This window comes from Rhipicephalus microplus, chromosome 10 (assembly GCF_043290135.1).
Source record: "Rhipicephalus microplus isolate Deutch F79 chromosome 10, USDA_Rmic, whole genome shotgun sequence".
Taxonomy (NCBI): Eukaryota; Metazoa; Arthropoda; class Arachnida; order Ixodida; family Ixodidae; genus Rhipicephalus; species Rhipicephalus microplus.
In genome coordinates this window covers 68,924,009-68,943,918 of record NC_134709.1, presented here as the reverse complement: position 1 = coordinate 68,943,918, position 19,910 = coordinate 68,924,009, and the positions used below count along the sequence as shown (strand labels likewise).

At 47.1% G+C, this 19,910-nt stretch overlaps 1 protein-coding gene across 3 annotated transcripts; it reads left to right on the top strand.

Moving 5' to 3' along the window:
• Positions 1–297: 297 nt before the first annotated feature.
• Positions 298–18,762, top strand: LOC119181625 (uncharacterized). Of its 3 annotated transcripts, none has more exons than XM_037432873.2 (8): positions 298–452; positions 1,697–1,770; positions 4,215–4,266; positions 7,147–7,220; positions 8,503–8,554; positions 11,221–11,294; positions 14,019–14,070; positions 18,195–18,762. In XM_037432873.2, the coding sequence occupies exons 1-8, from the start codon at positions 436–438 to the stop codon at positions 18,490–18,492; spliced, it is 693 nt and encodes a 230-aa protein (XP_037288770.2). In that variant the 5' UTR covers positions 298–435; the 3' UTR covers positions 18,493–18,762. The 3 variants fall into 3 exon arrangements, with proteins under 3 accessions (XP_037288770.2, XP_075731905.1, XP_075731904.1); XM_075875790.1 differs by having other exon boundaries at positions 14,004–14,070; XM_075875789.1 differs by lacking the exon at positions 1,697–1,770 and having other exon boundaries at positions 299–452.
• The last annotated feature ends 1,148 nt before the right edge of the window (positions 18,763–19,910 follow it).

Sequence of the window (19,910 nt, the reverse complement as noted above, 5' to 3'; positions counted from 1 at the left end):
ATCTACGAACCGATCTTGCAGTTAAGGCATGCGTCTTTTACGAGGAACGTCCACAGTATACCGGCGTCTTTCGGGTATTATTGGGCAACTGAATTGAGCCGGGCGTTGGTCCTTAGGTTCGCCATCGACGCACGCCACGTTCCCTTATCTGTACAAGATTCAATCCTATCTCACTCCCGCTTCGTAACAAAAAACCTAATGAATAATCCTATCGTCATTGCCACGTGTTCGCGCAGTTTCGCCGCGCAGAATGCGCATGCGTCAGACGCTGACGTCAAAGAGCGAGAGAAGAAGTACACTTCCGCAGCTTAGCTCGCACATTCGTCAACAGCTGAAGGGAGGGACCACTACTCTCCAGTTCCCGAGAAGCAACACCAGCGGGTACGCTAAGCCTGTCTGCGATTCCGTGCTAGAACCCGACGACCCTCATCCGTAATGGCAGCCAACGAGCGGTGAGCCTTCGCACGTTTGAAACCGTTCATTACTTTTTATTGGCAATGCAGACATCTAGGTCTTGCAGTTCGTCAGAGTTTGTTGTCTCGAAAAATGGCAATCGAAATTGAGAATGGCTCACTTTTGCAGCTGAAACGCTTTTCAACGTTGGCTTGTTCCGGTTCGAATGGTTTCAAAATGTTATGCTTACTATCAAAGAGGCGGCTATTCTTACTCAAATTCCAACAAAGCTTGTGTAGCTTTGTTGGGTGTTTCGAAATTGTAGATCAACCTTGAATGCACAAGCATTCGGTTTAACTGTGTTGCATTGAAGCACGCTGCGATAACAAGCGAACAACCGACTTGACGTCGTTTTAGTTCGAAAGTGTCTCACACTTTAATTCAGCCAAATACTATTCTACAAAAGGCTGCATTAAGATATGTAAGCTGAGCTAGTTGATTCTTTGTTTCAAGAGCCTTTCTCGTGTACTTCAGTCCGTCGTCCCATTCATGAGCGCAGACCTCGTGGTTAAAACACCAAGTCTTGCATGTAGTGGGATAATCATAAGATGAACAGGTGAAGTGCTTCATACTGGCTGGCCGACGTTTCAATAGGAGGACTTGTCTTTTTCAAAGTCGCGGTAGGTCCTCCTATCGAAACGTCAGCAAGCCAGTCTGAGGCACTTCACCTGTTCGTCTTATGATTATCCCACTACGTTGTTTCCATCTGTCGGCTCCCATCAAGATTTTGCAAGTCTTGCATGGTTACGCGACATTAAAGCCACGCTTTTTACCGTAACTTACCTTATCTATAGGCTTCATTAGGAGAGGCCTCACTTGCGGCGGCTGCATTTCTGATGGAGGCGGAAATGTTGTAGGTCCGTGTGCTCAGCTTTGGGCGCACGTTAAAGAACCACAGGTGGTCTAAATTTCCGGAGCCCTCCACTACGGCGTCTCTCATAATCATATGGTGGTTTTGGGACGTTAAACCCCACATATCAATCAAGGACAGGCCTCACTAATAAAACGACCTCAGTTTCAAGTAAATATTTGATATAAAAAGCCTTTGAATTTCATGCCCCTTTTTGCTTAGAAGCGACAGCTCGCGCGCTAAGGTCTACATTATACATGTTCCAGATGCGACAATCGGATTCACTTAACCCTTCCCAGACAATTCGACGCTATATGAGTGACAAAGCTGGTGCTGGCTACGCGTCGCTAAAACACTCGGGGGCTTCCACTATTTTCTTTCGCTTTATTTTAGGTGTACTGTTGAAGGAGCCCGGGATGAAACGCCCCCCGCCTTCGATGCATGCCCTAATGCCTCGCAAGAACCAGGTAAGAGAAAATATTGCCCGACTCAAACCGCTGAAAAGCCTTACGCGTGCAGATGTGGTGCAACGTTCAAACTACTCTACAACCTTAAGGAGGGGGGGGGGGGTGGACAGGGCCGCTTCGCAAGTGGAATAAGGCACTAACGCACTGCACGTCTATAAGTGCCAACAGCGGAGCTATAGTGACTGACCTTCCTCCCCCACCCCCCCGCCCCCCCTTTTTTTCCACTCGCCGCATCATCACTATCAGACTGACTACGTGCTTTGCGGAGTGAAGGCTTCGCCCATGTTCCGCTAATCCACCCCGTCCTGAACAGCGGTTATTCTGCCTACGCGCTACGTGCCCTTCATATTTATCTTCATGTTTAACTTATTTGACAACACCGCAGCCCACAAGAGGCCCAAGCAGAATCGGCACATTCAAAGTAAAGAACATTGAAGTAAACAAAAAAAGTGGCATTATCAATTGATAACGCCGCTGGCAATCCAAGTGCGTTTCACAGCTAAACCACACAAGCGCCTTTCGTTCTGCGTTTTTCTGCTACCGGTCCACTGCAAATTATTTTAGGATCATGTGTTGTGCCCGAGCCTGCAAACGCGAGCAGCTGGGTTTATTATCGAAGAAACGTGCCCATCAGCGATAACGTTCCAATGTGCAAATGTCACATGCGTATAAATGCCGACGCGTCTTGCCGTGGAGCAGTTAATCGACTTCCGACGCTCAGTTCGCCGTTTCATGACCACAAGTTCATCCAAATAGCCTCATCCTGCCTACTGCTGCCTTTGTCATCGTTACGATCACGTGATAACACAATACGAATAAGTAACCAAGAAACAAAGATAACGGACAATTTTTTTTTCAGTGCCGCTTGACAATTAGTCTCCTCAAAAATGAACTTGAAAGAACGTTCTAGCTGAAAATTATTTGTGAGAAAAAAAGGTGTGAAGAAACGCACCAATTTTAGTGAAAATTGGTTTAACCAGCCACGGTGGTCCAGTGGCTAAGGCACTCGGCTGCTGACCCCGCAGGTCGCTGGATCAAATCCCGGCTCCAGCGGCTGCATTTTCGATGGAGGCAAAAACGCTATAGGCCCGTGTGCTCAGATTAGGGTGCACAGTAAAGAACCCCAGGTGATCAAAGTTTCCGGAACCCTCCACTACGGCGTCTCACAATCATATTGTGGTCGTGGGACGTTCAATCCTCTATTACTATTGCGGAAATCAGTTTCAGAGCGCCCCTATTCTTGTCGAGTTTTCGTGGTGTCTGAAGGTTTTAAAAATTAAGGTGTCGGCATTTCTAATTCAGTGTTCAGTATACTGCACAAGAACAATGTATGGGCATGTTTCTGACGCATTATTGACGTTGGAGTTTCCTCTTTTTTAAGAAGTTTGGTACTGTTGTCGCATCTTTTCCATTTGTTAAACTGAATCGAATTCGACAGCCTCTTTCGACCAATCGGACTTATTTTCTGATCATGCTGGAAAAAAAAATGTTGCAGGACGCATCTAAATGTTTATGCATGTGCAATGGACGCTCAATTCGGCTTGACGCTATGAAGCTTCAGACAGCCCCATTATACAAAGTCGCGGGGTTGAATATTACGGCTTGATGACGTCATCACAACCTCGAAGTTCGTAATTTATGTGACATTTAAAACTAGCTGCAATTTATGGATTCTTCCTTTTTTGCTTACTATGAGTGGTATTTTCAATGCTTTTGACGCTTTCCAACAGTTAAAAACCTAGTGCAAGAAGTGTTAAGTAGACACTAATTATCATATCGAGAAGTAGCAACCTATTATTTCTTAATGTGCATAATCTAGCTACAATGCCTCACGTGGCACTATGTATTTGAAATAAATATAGCATTTATCTACTAATGAAATCTGTGAGTTCAGAATGTTATTTCCTTGATTGATTATTGATATGTGAGGCTTAACGCCCGATACCACCATATTATTATGGGAGACACTGTAGTGAAGGGATCCGAAAATTTCGACCACCTGGGGTTCTTTATCGTGCACCCAAATCTGAGCACATGGGCCTACATTTCCGCCTCCATCAGAAATGCAGCCGCCACAGCCGGGATTCAATCCCGCTACCTGTGGGTCAGCAGCCGAGTACCTTAGCCACTACACCACCGTGGCGGGGCACAATATTTTCTTGATTGTGTGTTATCACAAAACGAATTTGCCGTGTGAGATTTTGTACTACGTGTACACATTTCAAGGAGGAAGAAAGGGAGAAGGCAGGGAATATAACCAGAAAGACATCCGCTTGGCTACCCTGTACACTGATTAGGGAAGTGCACAAGAGCGAATTAAGTATTCCCAGAACATCTTCCATGGCACAGACTTTTGTCACACCTCGTCGCTTTTTCCGTAAATATACCAAATATTTTCTTAATTTTTTTTTGGTTTTCTGCTGACAATGAATCCACTTTTCCAGACGTTGGTGCAAGTCCTCAAGAAACCACACCTCCTCATGCACCACCAGAATTGTGAGTTACAGTATTTATTTTCAGAATGTTACCATTCGGTGCTACAGCAGGAGTGTGTTATCTCCTGAATTTATGTTCAGCCAGTACGTTACCGCAGTTTATTTTCGCATAGCGATTTTCACCTCAATTTTTAATAACTCTAGTTTAGAAGGGCAGAAAGTACAAATTTCAGGGCTCGTTTGTTTTTGTTTCTTACACACAATTTTAACTAACAGGTAATAATGCCAAGTGAAGTATAGGGGATGTTTTTAGAAGTATTTGTGTAGTGCAAGAGAAAAGCACTCGAAAAGGTAACTTGCCCCATAGAAGTGGCAAGTTATAGTTTTGGCAATATAGTACATTGTTACCACTATTATTTTCTCTTGGTTCTCATTATTAGATTTGTTAAAGCGATGGCGTTCCAGACACCATAATCAGACTCGACGCCATCGTAAAGGCATTTGGCTAAGGTACCTGTTTATTGACATGACTTCGGAATCGCTCTTCCTTCAGCGCCGACCATTACCGCTCCTTGTGCACGCGCGCTATTCTTTCTTGCTTGCGTGACGCAGGCCGGAACGTGCAAAGAACCAACATTCGCGGCGACGCAAAGTTTCAAACACGGTTCAATAGGGTAGTCTCTGTCTCAGCCTGATCGCAAGAAACGCATGCTTGCCAGTTCACCCTGCAAGAGCGAATGAGGCCATCGGCACCGTAGTGCGCTTCCAAGACCCTTGCAAGTTTCGATAAGTGGCGCGGCTTTTTGTCAAGAGACACGAGTACGGCGTGCCGTTGTTCAATCTCCATGGGTTGTCTGGTGCCTCCCAAGCAGGCAGATCGTAATTGCAACAAGTATTAGTTTCACCGTTGCTTCCCAAAAAAAAAATTTCTCCAGCAGCTTTGCGTACATGAACCTGCACCTGACATCTGCTCGTTTCGAATAACTGGCGAGTCGACTGTGATCCTGTGGGCAAAGATAAATTCGGCTGTTGTAAACGAGGACGGTTTTCTTCAATCTATCTGAATTAAATTCATACTGATCTCTGGTACTTCTAGAAATGCAGGTGAGCTTTTCCAATAAATATTTCGCAGCAAAAGCTCTGCTGATTGTACTAGGTGATACCACCCTTCATTCCAGAAAAGAGCTTTAAGTGCAAAAAAATCTCGTAAGATGTCATTGATGCCACGGTAGCCAATAACTCTTGCTTCCGAAAGCATGCAATATGTATGTTCGCCTTGTGTCTCCCATCAGACGCACCCTATATTTACTGCTACCTTGCCTGCTTATTGTCGAGACAACATTCATAGCCCCCCCCCCCCCCCCAATATGCTTCTTGAACATTTGCCACTTGCTCAGTGCAAGTCAGAGAGAATCCTTCTTTTTAACCACTTGTTGCCCTTAGATACGCGTACGTGCTCACTGACAAGGTATCAAACTACTGCACATGTTTCATGCGTCCCACAACGTTTTTATCTCAGAAATCATATCAACGGTGTGTGCTTTGTGGATGAACATTTTGAACCTGGTGTCGGATTCACCATCTCGTGGTGGTACGCGAAGACATCCGATTTTTCACTTTCGCGGCCAAGTAACCTGGTGACCAGCGTGCCTATAGATTTATTCCCCTCTGTCTACAGACGAATCAAATCATTCGACAAGTTAGTCATTCTCTGCAAAAGGGGAAAACCCATGGGGTGAACGTTCCTCATGAAAATGACGCATGCAAGATGAACCACAATTCTTGATCATGCAAGGGCGTGGATCAATGTTCCAAGCCGCAAAATAGATTGCAAGTGGCTTTTCAATAACAATTATTGTATTTTCAACGCCGTTGCTACAAGCTGAAAGACCGTCGTAACGACATTTTTTTGTCCGGGAGCATCTGACGTTGTCATTCTCCTAGATACTTCCCACAATCGTAGATAAAGCATTAATAATTGTAAGCAGGCCGAGTAAATTGCTGTTTTCGTCTCGAACGTCTCTCTCGTGCACTATACTTCTTGCATCCGTCGTCCTACCTATGAGCGCGGCACGAAATTCACGGAGGCAGTATTGAGGTTTGCACGATTACGTGATTTCAAAGCAAAGCTTCCAGGTGCGAAGCAGCTTATGGCAGCGTTCAATCCTGTGTGTGGCGTTACCGCGCTTACTGCACATTTGGAACAGCAAGAACTGCCAGAACGCGTTCCGGCCTGTGCAAGGGGCTGTGTAAGAGGTTATGGCCCCTCCCCCTTACACTCTCTCACTAATCACGCGATGGCGTTGGGGAACGAGATTTTGCAGACGTGCGATGAGAGCACGATCTCCCACATGGCACGCCGATGAAACCGCGTGGCGTTTTTCAAACAAGAGTTCGGAACAAGTAACGGCAAGATAAACTTAAGTGAATTCATGCTGTGCCACCCTCGCAAGAACGCGCAAATATCGGGCAAGATCCCTGCGATGAATGGAATGCTTAAGTGGGCCCATGCGCTGCTTCGAATGCTAATCATGCTTACGTTTAGCGTGGGATGGTGCGATTTTTTTCTAAGCCACTTCTCCTATATGTAAGCTTGTTTTTGTCCGCGTAATAGCTAAAATCAGCAAAACTCTGGTTTTAAGTGAAATATAGCACAATTCCACAGAATTCTGTGCCACTTCAGAGTTCGCATTAGCTTGTGCAAGAGGACATCACCTGGTGACAAAGTCACACTTCAGTGTGGACAATATTCACTTAATTATTCATAGAGCAGCCTTTTTTGTGTGTGGCTGATCTGTGCCAAGTAATGTGCGGAAATTACGGTTGTCAGCTAATCGGGGAACGGAAGACGAAGGGCATGAAACGTCTCCGTAACAAGCATAATCCGGTATGCATAAAGCTACACATTTGTCTTGACATTTTTTTTTTTGCTCTATTTTAGGTGCACTGTTCCAGAAGGCCCACACCAAACGCCATCCGTTTTCTATGCATACGCCAGTGCCTCGCAAATCCCAGGTAAGTTATAAAGCGAAGCTTAAGGGTCCCCCAATTTTTAAGAGTTGAACGTGATAGCAATTTTCTTTCCCAATAGTGCGTACCGAATTCGCAATGACTTGTGTAAGTGAAGCTTTCGCATGCGGTTGGATTCTGTGTAATGGGTAGTATGCTTTAAACCACAGAAATAATGCACGCGAAACTTTGTTAAACTAGATAGGCACCCACTACGTTACCGTAAGAAAAGACTCAGTAGCATGTGCGGCATTTTTATTATTGGGTGGCCCATTTCAAACCATTAAGTCGTGATAGTCACATGCTCCAACACCCGATCCAAGTTTACACTCGCAATTTTTTAAGAGTGAACACGAGAGCGCGTGGATGGATGGATGAATGGATGAATGGATGGATGGATGGATGGATCCGCCTGTGCCCTTTAGATCGGGCGGTAGCTCACGCCACCTAGCTATAAAGCAAAGTACTATCACTATGTGTTGAAGGATTAGATTTCACTCGCACCTCGATTGTAGCCACCAGTCAATTAACCTCCTCCTGGTTATTTTCACCCATTTAAAGTTTATTTTGCCTTCGCTGTCACTAAACCCGAATGCTTTGAAAAATTCGGCGCCATTATTTTCGCCTACAGGGTAGAGCCCTTTACAGAACATTAATAAATGTTCAGCCGTTTCCTCCTCCTCTCCACACGCACTACATTCCGTGTCTGTGCCTTCGTATTTTGCTCAGTACGTCTTGGTCCGCAATACTCCCGTTCTAGCCTCGAAGAGCACAGAACTACCCCGAAGAATTATCGCCGATCTTTTCCCTTGCAACTCTGATATTTCATGACGTGACATTCAAAATTAGCTGTAGTCTATGTACTGCCCCTTTCTTTGCTTGCTATATGCATGGCATTTTAGATGTCTTCAAGGCTTTATAACTGCTTGAAAGCTAGTGCAATAAGTGCTAAGTAGGTACTAATTAATTAACAACGAAGTAGTAACTTCTTTATTTGTCAGTGTGCATAATACAACTACCATGTCCCACGTGGATCAATATATTTGACATAATTGTATGTATTCGGTACGACAATCCGTTAGTTCACGTTATTTTTTTATTGTGTATTATCGGAAACTGACAGTGCTGTCAAATGTTGTACTATGTGTACGGATTTAAATACTGCCAAAAAATTTTCAATGGCATAGATCCCTCTGTTAGGCCTTGTGGCCTTTTCCGTAAAGTTGCAAAAAAAGCATTTTTAAGTATTTTTCTCTCTTTCCTTTTAACAAAGAATCCGCTTTTCTAGGTCTTGGTGCAAGCCCTCAATACGTCGTACCTGTTTATGCACCAGCGGAATCGTGAGTTACAATTTATATTTTCGCTCTATCCTTTCGCTATATCTTATCACTCCTTGTTATAGCGGAAGTGTTATCTCCTGAATTCGGGTTCAGCCTGAACGTTATTACAACTTGCTTATGTTGAGACAGCACCTCTCATGCTAAATTTGGCTCCTCTAGCTTAGAATGCTCAAAAGAAGTGTAAAGTTAAGGGCTCCTTTCACTTGGTTAGACACCATGAGAACTGACAGACAATAGAGAACAAGGTTGAGTGAAAAACAAGGAGATAGACCAGAAGAGCAATTGTGGCTTGCTACTCTGCACTGGGGAAGGTGAAATGGGTATGAAAAGTAGAGAAAAGCGAAGCGGAGTGGTTGAAAAAACGATGCCAAGAAAAGAATAGATGTTCTGTCTGTCCGTCCATCCGCACCTGCTAAGTGAGTCGTAGAACTATGTCGTCACGTACCAAAACCAGACGCGATGGCCAGACCCAGGGCTTTAGGAGCTTCGCCCTTAAAACAAAGCGAGAACAAGACAATGTCCAAGAGCGGTTGGTCGAAACATGTTCACAGGCAGGTGCACGTCTGCAGGGCGAAATGTCGATGGGGGTGTGCTGTAGCTCTGGTCGGCAGCAGTTGGAGCCGCGGGGTGGGCGAGGATGGTGGGAAACGGACGCTGCGGGTAGACACGATGGTGGTCGGCCGTCTGGGTCCTGTGCCCCCGACGTATAGGCGCGGAGATCTGCGATGACCTGTCACCGACTTACGTGTTGTGCGGCGTTACGTGCTGCTGCCATGAGCGCACAGGTCAACGAGTACTGGAGCGTACCGTGACGTCCGCATGACTCGTACCGTCGGTGGTGGGCTGTAGCACGAGTGGTGCGGTGGCGTTGAAGATGCAGCAACGATGGTGCTGGTATTGCGAACGACGTCGTCGGCAATGGTACATTTACCTGCCTGATTACACCACCTTCTCGCAAATTTGATATTGCAAGCACTAATGATGCCGTCGCCACTGTGGTACACTTGCGGGCTTCCATGGCTGGCACGGTGCGTTGTCAGCCCTCACAAGCATGACAGTACGTTGTTTCGTTGCTTTGGTTGAACTGGGGCCAACAAGTGAGCAGATCAGTTATAACAGGCCTTCTTTTTTTCCGTCCCTTCAAAGATTTTTTTTTCAGTGGCTTTTTTGTAGGGAAGCCTGCGGATGGCATCTGCTCGTTTAGAATTACAGCTGAGTGTATCGACTGTCAACGTTCGCGCAAACTGAAGTTCAGCTGTTCTTAACGGGCAAGGTTCTCTTGCATCGGTCTCAATAAAACTCGGAGACAGTTATGACTTCTACGCTTTGGGCAAGTACTGCTGAGACTTGGTCGAAGTGCAGATGAGCTTTTACAATGACCATTTTGTGGTCGAACGAGCTGCTCCTACCACTCCTTCCAGAAAAGAGCCTTCAGCTTTTGCTTCGGGGAGCACTCGGTGCCTTTTCCTCGCGTTTCCCGTCACATTCGGCCCACAATCGAAGCTGCGCTGCGTTCTCGAGACAAAGTTCTTTTCGAAATGATTCCTCGCCTGTTTACACCTTGGTAATGCAAGGCAGAGAGAATCATCCTTGTCTGTTACCGTGTCACCACGAGATGCGCGTGCATGCCCACTTACAGACCATTATACGTTTTCGTGGGTCTTCCAAAGTATTTTATATCTTTAAAGTTGAGACTGAATTTACTTTGTGGGTAGTAGCTTTTGCACCTGCTGTGACTCACTTGTGAACTGTTTTTTACTGTACCAGCGAAGCTATCGGGTGACCGGCATGCCTGGATTTCATCGCCTTTGTCGACAGAGGCCAAATAAACCGTTCCACAACAGTTAAAGACGGCATAATTTGCACTGCGAAACCCCTGAGCTCAACGTTCATCGCTGAAACCGCTCATGCCAAACACGGGGGGATAATGAAACGAGAAAATTGATGGCACTAGGTTTCAAGCCACAACAGATGAGTGGCTTTTGAATAAGAATCATTTTTTTGTTTTTTTTTCAAGTTCTTTGTGGCAAGCTAAAGGACGGATGTGACGACGTGTCTAGTGCGAAAGCATCTGTTTTTTGTGTTGTGGTGAAATAAAACGCCAAAGTTGAAGCGTTCATATTCTAAGCTGGGCGAGTGGACTGCATGGTGTTCCTCCGTAGAGCGCTTTTCTCGTGTACTACTTTCATCCGTCGTCCTACTCATAGCGCTGCACGGAATTCACGATGAAAATGATTAGCCTTGCACAATTACCCGACTTCAGTTTTTCCACGTAAGTTGCTTTATACGAAGGTTTTTTTTTTCGGTCAGCGTAATGACCAATAAAAGGGGAAATCCCAGCTCTAAGTGAAAATATATTACGATTTTTTTTTAATAATTTCTTGCCACTTGGCACTTCGCACGGGTTTCCGTTAAAGGACATCGCTTCACCCCAAAATCCGCATCATGCAGGTTCAGGTTGGTGCAAGATTGGCTTCACCATTTCGAGAGTGGCCTTGTTTTGCGGTCGACCTGTCCTGCGCGAACTGCAGAAATTCTGGGCATACGCTAATCAAGGAACTTGCTGGAAACGAAAGGGCTTATAACGTGTCCTTAACAATAAAGACATGCTCCGGTATTTCTGAAAACATGTTCGCCTTTAACACTTCTTCTTTGCTCTACTTCAGGTGCACTGTTCCAGAAGCTCGGAACGAAACGCCACCCGTCTTTCAAGCGTACCCCAATGCCTCGGGAAACCCAAGTAAGTTAAAGCATGGAGTAGCTATAATATTATGAGCTGCTACGATTAGCTTCAGCTAAATTTAAAATTCACTTCGGCAATGGCATCTGTGATGGTTAAGGACGTTCGTCACTGTGTTTGTTGATAGCGGACGAAAAAGGATTAACATCAACAATGGATGCGATCAAAAGAAGCGTTATATTGTACACTAGAGAACGAAGTGGCAGGTGAAAATAAAACTATATGTCCAACCCTACACGCCAAGCGTCACGCAACATGTACGAGAGTCAGACCTCTATTATACGGAGAGCTCGCGGCTACGCTTACTCCGAGTCCAGCGCGTAGAGTTCTCGGTTCGCAAGAGGAAAAACGCTGCCTCACAGTTTGGGTCCTCGTCGTCCCGACATGATGCGTTCGTCGACGTGCGCGAGGGCAAAGGTGGCACGGCTGGAGCGGCTGGAACGGCTGACGGCACACGGATGCGCTACCGTGTGCAGCGCCGTTTAGTCAGACGTCGCGGCCAGCAGTCAGGGTCGCAACTGCTGAGGTTCAGGGTCAGGCCCCGGCTCACGAGGACCACACCCGGTAGGCCTCATCCACGAACCTGCTCCCGGCCACTGCACCCAGGCAGGAGCCGTTCGGCAGGTCTCGGCCTTGGACCTTGAACAGAAACACCGGAACTTGACCTGGCCGACACGTACGGGTCTCACGTCCGGCTCAGGAACGCTGCCAGGAACTCGTCCTCTCGAGCGGCGCACTGCTTCGTCTGCCTTCCTGGCCTCAATCCTCGAGCTGCGGTGGCGGAGATGCCCTGACCAGCGCGACCTCGGACCTCGTTTCCAAGCTTTTGATCACCTTCCGGGCGTAGCGGTTCCACGTGCGGGTTCTGGCCAGCACACTACAGCTGCGGTGCGGCAGCTCACTCACCGGCGTTCGTCGCCTTGGCCAGGGCACAGCCAGGTACCCTCGGGTGCGCACCTCGTGAGCTCGCGGCCCACTTCCGAGGCTGGAGCGTCACTCGGTACGGCTCGGCACCACTCGGCGATCCTCGATTCAGGCAGCAACTCTCCTGGCATCTGAATCCTCGGCCACCCTGAACCTCGCCCGGCTCCATGGTCCTCCGTACACACGCCCGCGTCTCGCCCGGCATAACATCTCGCTCGTCCCTTGCCGAAGTGCGACACTCTCGTGACACCGGCGCTTGATGGCATGGGTTCGGCCACGGAGCAGTCAACCCGCATCGGAGACGCGATGATCCATGCGGGGGATGGCCAGCCCGTCCAGCGAAGAGCGTGCGCCGAGACGCGATGCTCGACGCAACCGTGACCATTAGCCAGGCCACGTTCATCGCTGTGTTCAACGGCTGACCGCGGAGACGCCTCGCCGAGATCCGCGATGCCCTCGGCAAGGAAGAGAACAGCAGGCCAGGCCGCGCCCCGAGATGCAGCACTCGTGCCGGCAATGCCGCCCAAGCTAGTGGTTGGACGGCAGCAGCGTGGACGGCCGCGTTCCCTGGCCGGAACCTGGATCACCTGCGTCCGACGCTTCGGCCCGCTGTCTCCCGTCTGCCGCTGCTTCGGCTCGTCCCCAGCCACAAAGCCCACTGCCACGTGATGGTCGCCCGTGGTCCAATCGTGGCACGCCACCTCTATGGGCCACCACTGGTCATGAGCTGATTGGCGCACAGTTGACTCGTAATCGCACGTGCCTTCTTCTTCTCTTCTTCATTTCTTGTTGGCGCCTTCGTGCCACCTGCTCTCCGCTCGTCTTTAGTTCTGGTTTGATGCTCCTCGGCGTCTTTAAGTCCTTTCCTTACAGCATCAAATCGTTTTACCCCGAGCTGAATTTACGTTAAAGCGGAAGTCTTCGAAACGTGCGCCTCATCGAACTAGAAAAGTGACCGTTGGTGGTGGCGGTGGCGTGCACACGAATGGTGCAAAAGCTTATCACGGTACGAATTGGTGTGAAGTATGCAGAAACAGCGGATCAGCAGTTCTCTTCTTTCCCTTGCTATTTCAAGTGATGTTTCGAGATTTTGTTTGTTACGTTCTACGTGGAGTGGACGCATGGTAAAAAACGCGAGGCGACTTCTTTCTCGGCCATGCTTCGCACAGTGTACTTATGCTTCATTAACACGTCAATAGCCATTCCTTCTTCAAATCTCGTTTCATAAGGTATCTGGAAGACGAAGCGTGATATCGAGGGTGCTCAGCCGGCATCAGGACCAGCCTTTCAACCATCCCACTGTTCAAATCAGTCGCGAGGTTAAGGATTGCACCTTGATGACGTCATCATTACATCACGTATTTTGTAATATATGACAGAACCTTTAGATTGAGCTGTAATAGATGCAGCTCTTTGTTTTGCTTCCTTTGTGGCATTTTCGTTGTCTTTATGCTTTCCTCAGCTTAAAACTAGTGCAATAAGTCCTAAGTAGGTACTAATTATTATATTGAAAAGTGGTACCTTTTGTCAGTGTGTGTAATTCAACTACCATGTGACACCATGTATTTGAAGTGATTATAGCATCTATACAATTTTGCAATCAGTAAGTTCACTGATGTTTTTGTTGTCCATTACCGCAACATTGCTGTGACAAATTGTGTATGCATTTTAACACTGCCAAAATATCTTCAATTGTGCAGATCCCTTTGTTAGACCTCGTTGCCTTTTCCATAAAGCTGGAGAACAAATATTTTTCAGTTTTTACTTTCTCTCCTTGTAATAAAGAACCCTCTTTTCAAGATCTTGGTGCAAGTCCTCAAAACGCCTTATGCATTCCTGCACCAATGAATGGGTGAGTAATACATTTGATATTTTCAGTGTTTCGTTTCTAAGTTTTTTGCTGGAGTATTATCTCGGGCTGTATAGTTCTAGACAGCAGTCCTTTTTTGTGCATCAAAATTAGAAGGGTGAAACGAAGTGTACTACACTCGAGGGCTTCTTTTACAGCGAAAGCTGTATATAACTAGAAAAAAACGAAAAACCATTCGACAGCGATTTCATGAGCAGTTTACATTGGTTACGTCGTTCGCAGTTAACAGTTACGTCGTTCGCAACATCGTACTCAAGCACGCTCGTCATTTTGTGTTGAGTTAAGGCCTGACTTCACATATGCGTCGCCGCGCGTCGGCGCGTCTTTTTGATGCGGCGTCGAGCCCTCTCTCATAGAGAGTGAGCCAGTGCGCGGCTTCGCGTAGCCACGCGCCATTCCCTCTTTAGGGGAGGGGGTGCGGCGCCGCGTCAAACAGCCTCGCGCCACGCCTCGCGCTGACGCGCTGCGACGAACACGTGAAGTCAGGCCTTTAGCTCGCGATGTCAAGCGCTTGCAACAACGTGGCGTTGCGGCGTCAATGCGACGATTGCGGCAGCGCGTTCGCCGGGGCGAGCACCCACTTTGGCTTCGAAGTGGGTGCTCGCCCCGCGGGATTTGGTGGGATTTGGCTTCGACGGCGATGTCTGTGACTACCTGTGGTTCGGGGACAACCATAGCGATTAACGCATTGCAAAACGCATTTAACCCCTCATTACTCTATCATCACCATGATCAAGCGAGGCACAATGTGCGGCATGCGGAATGAACACTGCGCTAAGCCCAATCCAAATGTGCATCTGACCTCATTAAGAACCATGAACATGTAAGCAATAATTGTGAAAGGATTCAGTGCAACGTGCGGTTGAACCCACTACCCAACAACGGGGCAGAACGCTTCAGCTTTCGCTGGTTAACCGCTTGTACTGAGTGCTGGGGCAGTTATTTCTTTCTTTGTTACACAATATTATTGATAACTAACAGACAATGATGACGAGGGATGTATAGAGGATGTTCTTAGAAGTAACTGTAATGTAAATGGTATAGCTACACCTTAAAGAAAATTCTGCTTGATTTGTTTTTACTTCCCTTAATTTGCAAAGGCAAGGTGTGGTTGCCAAAAATAGTTTGATTCGTGTTCTAAGGCTAGAACCAAATTAACAAAACTATACGCAAGGACTAATCGTTAAAAGGTAGTTCGATTAGTCGGTTTTCATTGAAAAGGTTTTGCATTTGGGCTAGTTGTTCTTGCGTGCCGAGTGGTTTCAGTTAAATTTAAGCTTATGCACGATGAAAATAGACTAGTACAGTGCCGACATCGTATTCACTGGTGTTTTATTGAAACTTTTCGCAGAGTTTTCTACTGCAAGTTGCCGCACCTGTCTATTCTTCGGAGGGTTTCGAGAAAACGCCAGGTGCAGGTGTTAGCACTGCCCTCGTGCTTCTATCCTTCGTGCGCACGTTTAAATTAAGCTCTAACCACTCGACATCTCGCTTTTCAACTCGTGCAGTTACAAAATTGTCATTCTTGTTCTGATCAGGTATCTGATGATCATCAGGTTTTGATGATCAGAACGTTTGCTGTTTGGGAGATTTGGTGCGTGGTTCTACGAGTATTTTCTTGACCGGCCTTGCAATAATTCCTAAAATTTGAAGTCTTAAATGGGCGAATTGTAGGTTGATGTGCACGAGCATAATTCACGTGGAACCCCCCCCCCCCCACCCTCCTGAACGAATGAATAAATTCTTCTCAGCTCCCTCTTTACTCGTATGCAAAACAACTGTATCAGTAATTGAATTCCAACTGATTATAGGATGTGATCGCGGCGTGAGGCAAGTGAAATGTGAATTACACCATGTTTAGTTACTGACGACTTTCTAGCGCATCAAGTGTGAATTGGCAGTGGATTAAAGTTTGTGAATAACGTGGATTAACGCCACGGTGACAAATTATTGGTGTGTGTCGGTCCATTGGCGAATACAAGAAAATTTTCCCCAGCCGGTAACAATGCGATCAACCGGCGATATCAAATTACGTTTCGTGTTTAGTGAAAGCATGGCCGGTCAACTCAGGTTTTTTTTTAGCCCACACACAGGGTGCAATGGAACGCGGTGAGAGACGCTTGTACATCCTCGTGTCTTTTATGGGCTAAAAAAGTGAACATGCAGACCAACTCGCTTCATACAGCACGCTGACGCCAGAGCTTACATGATCATGGCCGACGTCTACGTTGGGTCCCCCGCCCCTATGAATGAGAGAGGGACACGGTTTTTCCAAAATGATAGCAAGATCTCTGAACTTACAATTAGCATTGGTAACATGCATTATCTGTTGGAGCCGACAGATGGAAACACGTCGCGAGATAAAGTACGATGAACAGTGCAAATGCCTTTGACTACGCGGCATTTCGATGGGAGGACCTATCTTATTATCCTACCTACCTTACTTTGTCAACGTCATATAAAGCGAGGGCTCTTCTGCTGTAGCTTTTTTTTTGGAGACGGCAATTACCAACAGAGACAAATGCCACCACAGGAGATGACGTCGATGCTAACACGCCAAGAGTGACAAGACGTCCTTGACAAAGGCAGGTCCTGTTATCGACACGTCAGCCATGCTGTCTGAGGCGCCTGCACTGTTTGTCCAGCCTTTTCCACCATAAATTACCAGCATGAACCGCGCGCGCCTGTAGCATGTATTAAATGCGAAGCATTTCTGAGCGAACTTCGGCGACTTTGAGCGCATCTATCTACCTATCTAGCTGCCTACGACTTTTAGCTGTCCTACCCGTTTGGATAATGGTATCAATACCAAACTTGAAATGGCATAACGTGACTGTATGAAGAAGATATTTGACTAGTCATAACATGAAAATCATGAGGTATGTCATGAATGTCATGATTTACATTTCATGGTCCTGCACCTCTTTCGATGGTTTCACACGGCATGTTGCAAATCTGGTATGGTATGACATGATTGCATAGTGAACACAAGTGAAAGACCCTAACGTGAAAATCATGACATGCGTGTCATGCAACATGACTACATGCTACGCTCATGATGCACTGGTTGCCGTTTCGCTAGCTTCACTTATACCAAATTTGGTATTACTTGGCGATAATGGATGACGAAGGTATGTGACTGGAGCAAACATGATAATCATGAGATGCGTGTCATGTGAGAACATGACTACATGCCACAGTCAAGGTGCCAATACATTTTGACGTGACACTGTGCGCGTGCTCGCCGGCGTTCATTTCGTCGCGTCACGCCGGCGTTGCCACGTCAGGCGTCGGTCTTGTCATACATTCGCAGGCTCGCGCCGCGCTGCGTTGCTTCGACGCATGCGAGTTTCAGCTCGTCCGGCGTCCCTCCGTCAGGAAAAAGAGGGAGACGCAGTGTTGTCTGGGCAACGCATCACGCTGCATTTCGCGCCGGTTGCCGTCGGGCCGCGCCGACGGACGCTGGTCGCGTCTGGCGTCAAACTATAGAGCGCTCGCGTTTTGCTAACATAGCGTCGCTGTGCCCAGTGTGCGTGCGCGTCAATGCTACATTGGACTATAAGGGTCCCTTCATGATGCGCACGCGGCCGTTTTGCTGGCTCCACATATACCGAATTTGGGGTTACGCGACGTCAATTAATGACGAAATATAACTGGTGCAAACATAATCCTGACACGCGTGTCATGTAAGAACATGACAACATACCACGCTCATAGCATGCTCGCAGCTGTTTCGCTAGCTCCACATACACTAAATTTGGTATTACGTGATGTGAACAGATCACGAAGGTAAACGACACATCGAAACATGATAAGCATGACACGAAAGTCATGTACGGCATCATTTATCTCCACCTCGTAACGTTGCGCTGATTTTAGTCACATCAACATTTCTCATTCGTGCTTCGCATATCATCGATTCCCACTGTACGTGGGCTCTGCCATTTTTTTATCTAAATGTGAGTTATAGGTCTATATAGCAGTGTCGACTAGGTTCTCTGAGAGGGGATAATATTGTTTTAGTGCGAAAACCGCAGCTCAGTATTGTATTCGCCTTTGCCTACCAAATTTATTTACCAGAAACGGCTATTGTCTCACACTTTCAGGAACGCCCAGATACACCCGAACGCATTTATGTGCGGATTGTGCCAGGAGGTGTTTTGGAGTCTGCCGACATACTACGCTCGGCATTCCTGCTCCTGGCGGCCGAGGTCGATGTTCGAGTGTCTGCGCTGTGGTTGGTATTTCAACAAGCTCGAGAACTTAAATATTCACGAAGAGCAGTACTGCCGCCATCTGTCGTTCATTCCCGCACCCCAACCAATAACGCGGGTCCCGTCGCCATACCCGCCCGCACCCCGTCCAATAACGCGGTTCCCGTCGCCATACCCGCCCTGGAATTGAGTCTACCTTGCGTGATTGCTCTCGGGACAACATTTCTGTGCCCCCAAATGTTTCTTCAGCTGTTGCCATTTTGTCGGTGCAAGCCCGAGAGAGTGTTCATTTTTTTTCACCACGTGTCACCACGTGATGCGCACACATTCTCACTTTAAAAGTACCAAACCATTACACATTTTTCATGAGGCCGTTCACATACTTTTATCTTTGAAGTTATCTCAACGCAGTGTGCTTTGTGGATAATAAACATTTTGACCCTCTTGTCGGACTCACCAACTCATTGTGGTTTTCTAGAAAATCGGTTTTTGTTTTCCTTTCCCGGCAAAGCTACCCGGTGACCAGCATCCCTTCGTCCGGTCGACAGAAGCAGAAGCAAACCGTCCCAGAAAAAGCTTAATATGGCGTTCTCTGCATGAAGAATCCCATCTCGTAAAGGTTCCTTATTTAAATTACGTATTCAAAAAGACGCCACAATACTTGGGCAAGAAAAATCGCGCAACAAGGTTCCAAGCCGTACGGCTGTGGCTTTCCAATAATCTAAAGCACGTACTGCTTACCATTGAGCGCCGACGATGCATGACCTGCAGTGGCCGAGAAATGGCAGCTGTAGCGTACGAAGCTGGGACTGACGCTGGCACATCTGTCTGCAAAAAAACGAGATCTAGAGCTGATTGCACTACTCATGATCGCGTCTTGCAAAGAACACAGTTGAGCCGAGCTACACTGAACATCTAAGTGCGATGTTGCAGCGCATAGATTTGCCTGTCAATCGTTGCAAGTATAACGCATAGCTCATTTGTGTACAAGTATGCGTCACGTTAATCTGTCGCATCGAGTGAAGCCGCAGCTTCGCTGGGGAGACACCTTCAACGTGGGTTCGGATCAGCTTTTATCGAGCGCGAGCATTTTTAGCTAAGTCACCCGGGAAATCTGTCCGATGATCCGTCCGCAACGCTGAACGTGGTGGTTTTAAGACTTTTGTATTGGGCGAGTTGGTGAACCTTCCGAGAAGGTAACTGTACGAACTAATGACCACACAGAGCCGACAAAGGGACATGACGTACCTTCCGTCAAGAAAGGACGGTGCTTTTCCCTGGGTTCGGCCTGTCTGGTCATGTGTCTGCGTAGTTCACACCTTTCAACGGGACAGCGTTAAATAGTTCCTTCCGCAGATATGTCGGCGTCGTTACTTGCGAGCGAAATAGCATCTTGATCGTGATCGAGAAACATGCAGCTAAAAAATTAGAAAAAAATTCCGAGTCAAATTGGTGATCCGACCCGGTGGGCTCTATAGCACTCAACCACGCATATACTCTAGCATACAGTGAAAACAACTTCCTCGGCTTGGAAATAGTGAAAGTAACTGCAATGCTTTACGAGCACACGCGTCCTGTGTATACATGCTTCACAATGCAACATGAAAT

Excerpts from the sequence above, each read along its gene's own strand:
- LOC119181625 (XM_075875789.1), top strand. Across the intron at positions 7,221-8,502 it reads CAGTGCCTCGCAAATCCCAG|GTCTTGGTGCAAGCCCTCAA; the intron begins GTAAGTTATAAA and ends CCGCTTTTCTAG. Across the intron at positions 14,071-18,194 it reads ATTCCTGCACCAATGAATGG|GAACGCCCAGATACACCCGA; the intron begins GTGAGTAATACA and ends TCACACTTTCAG.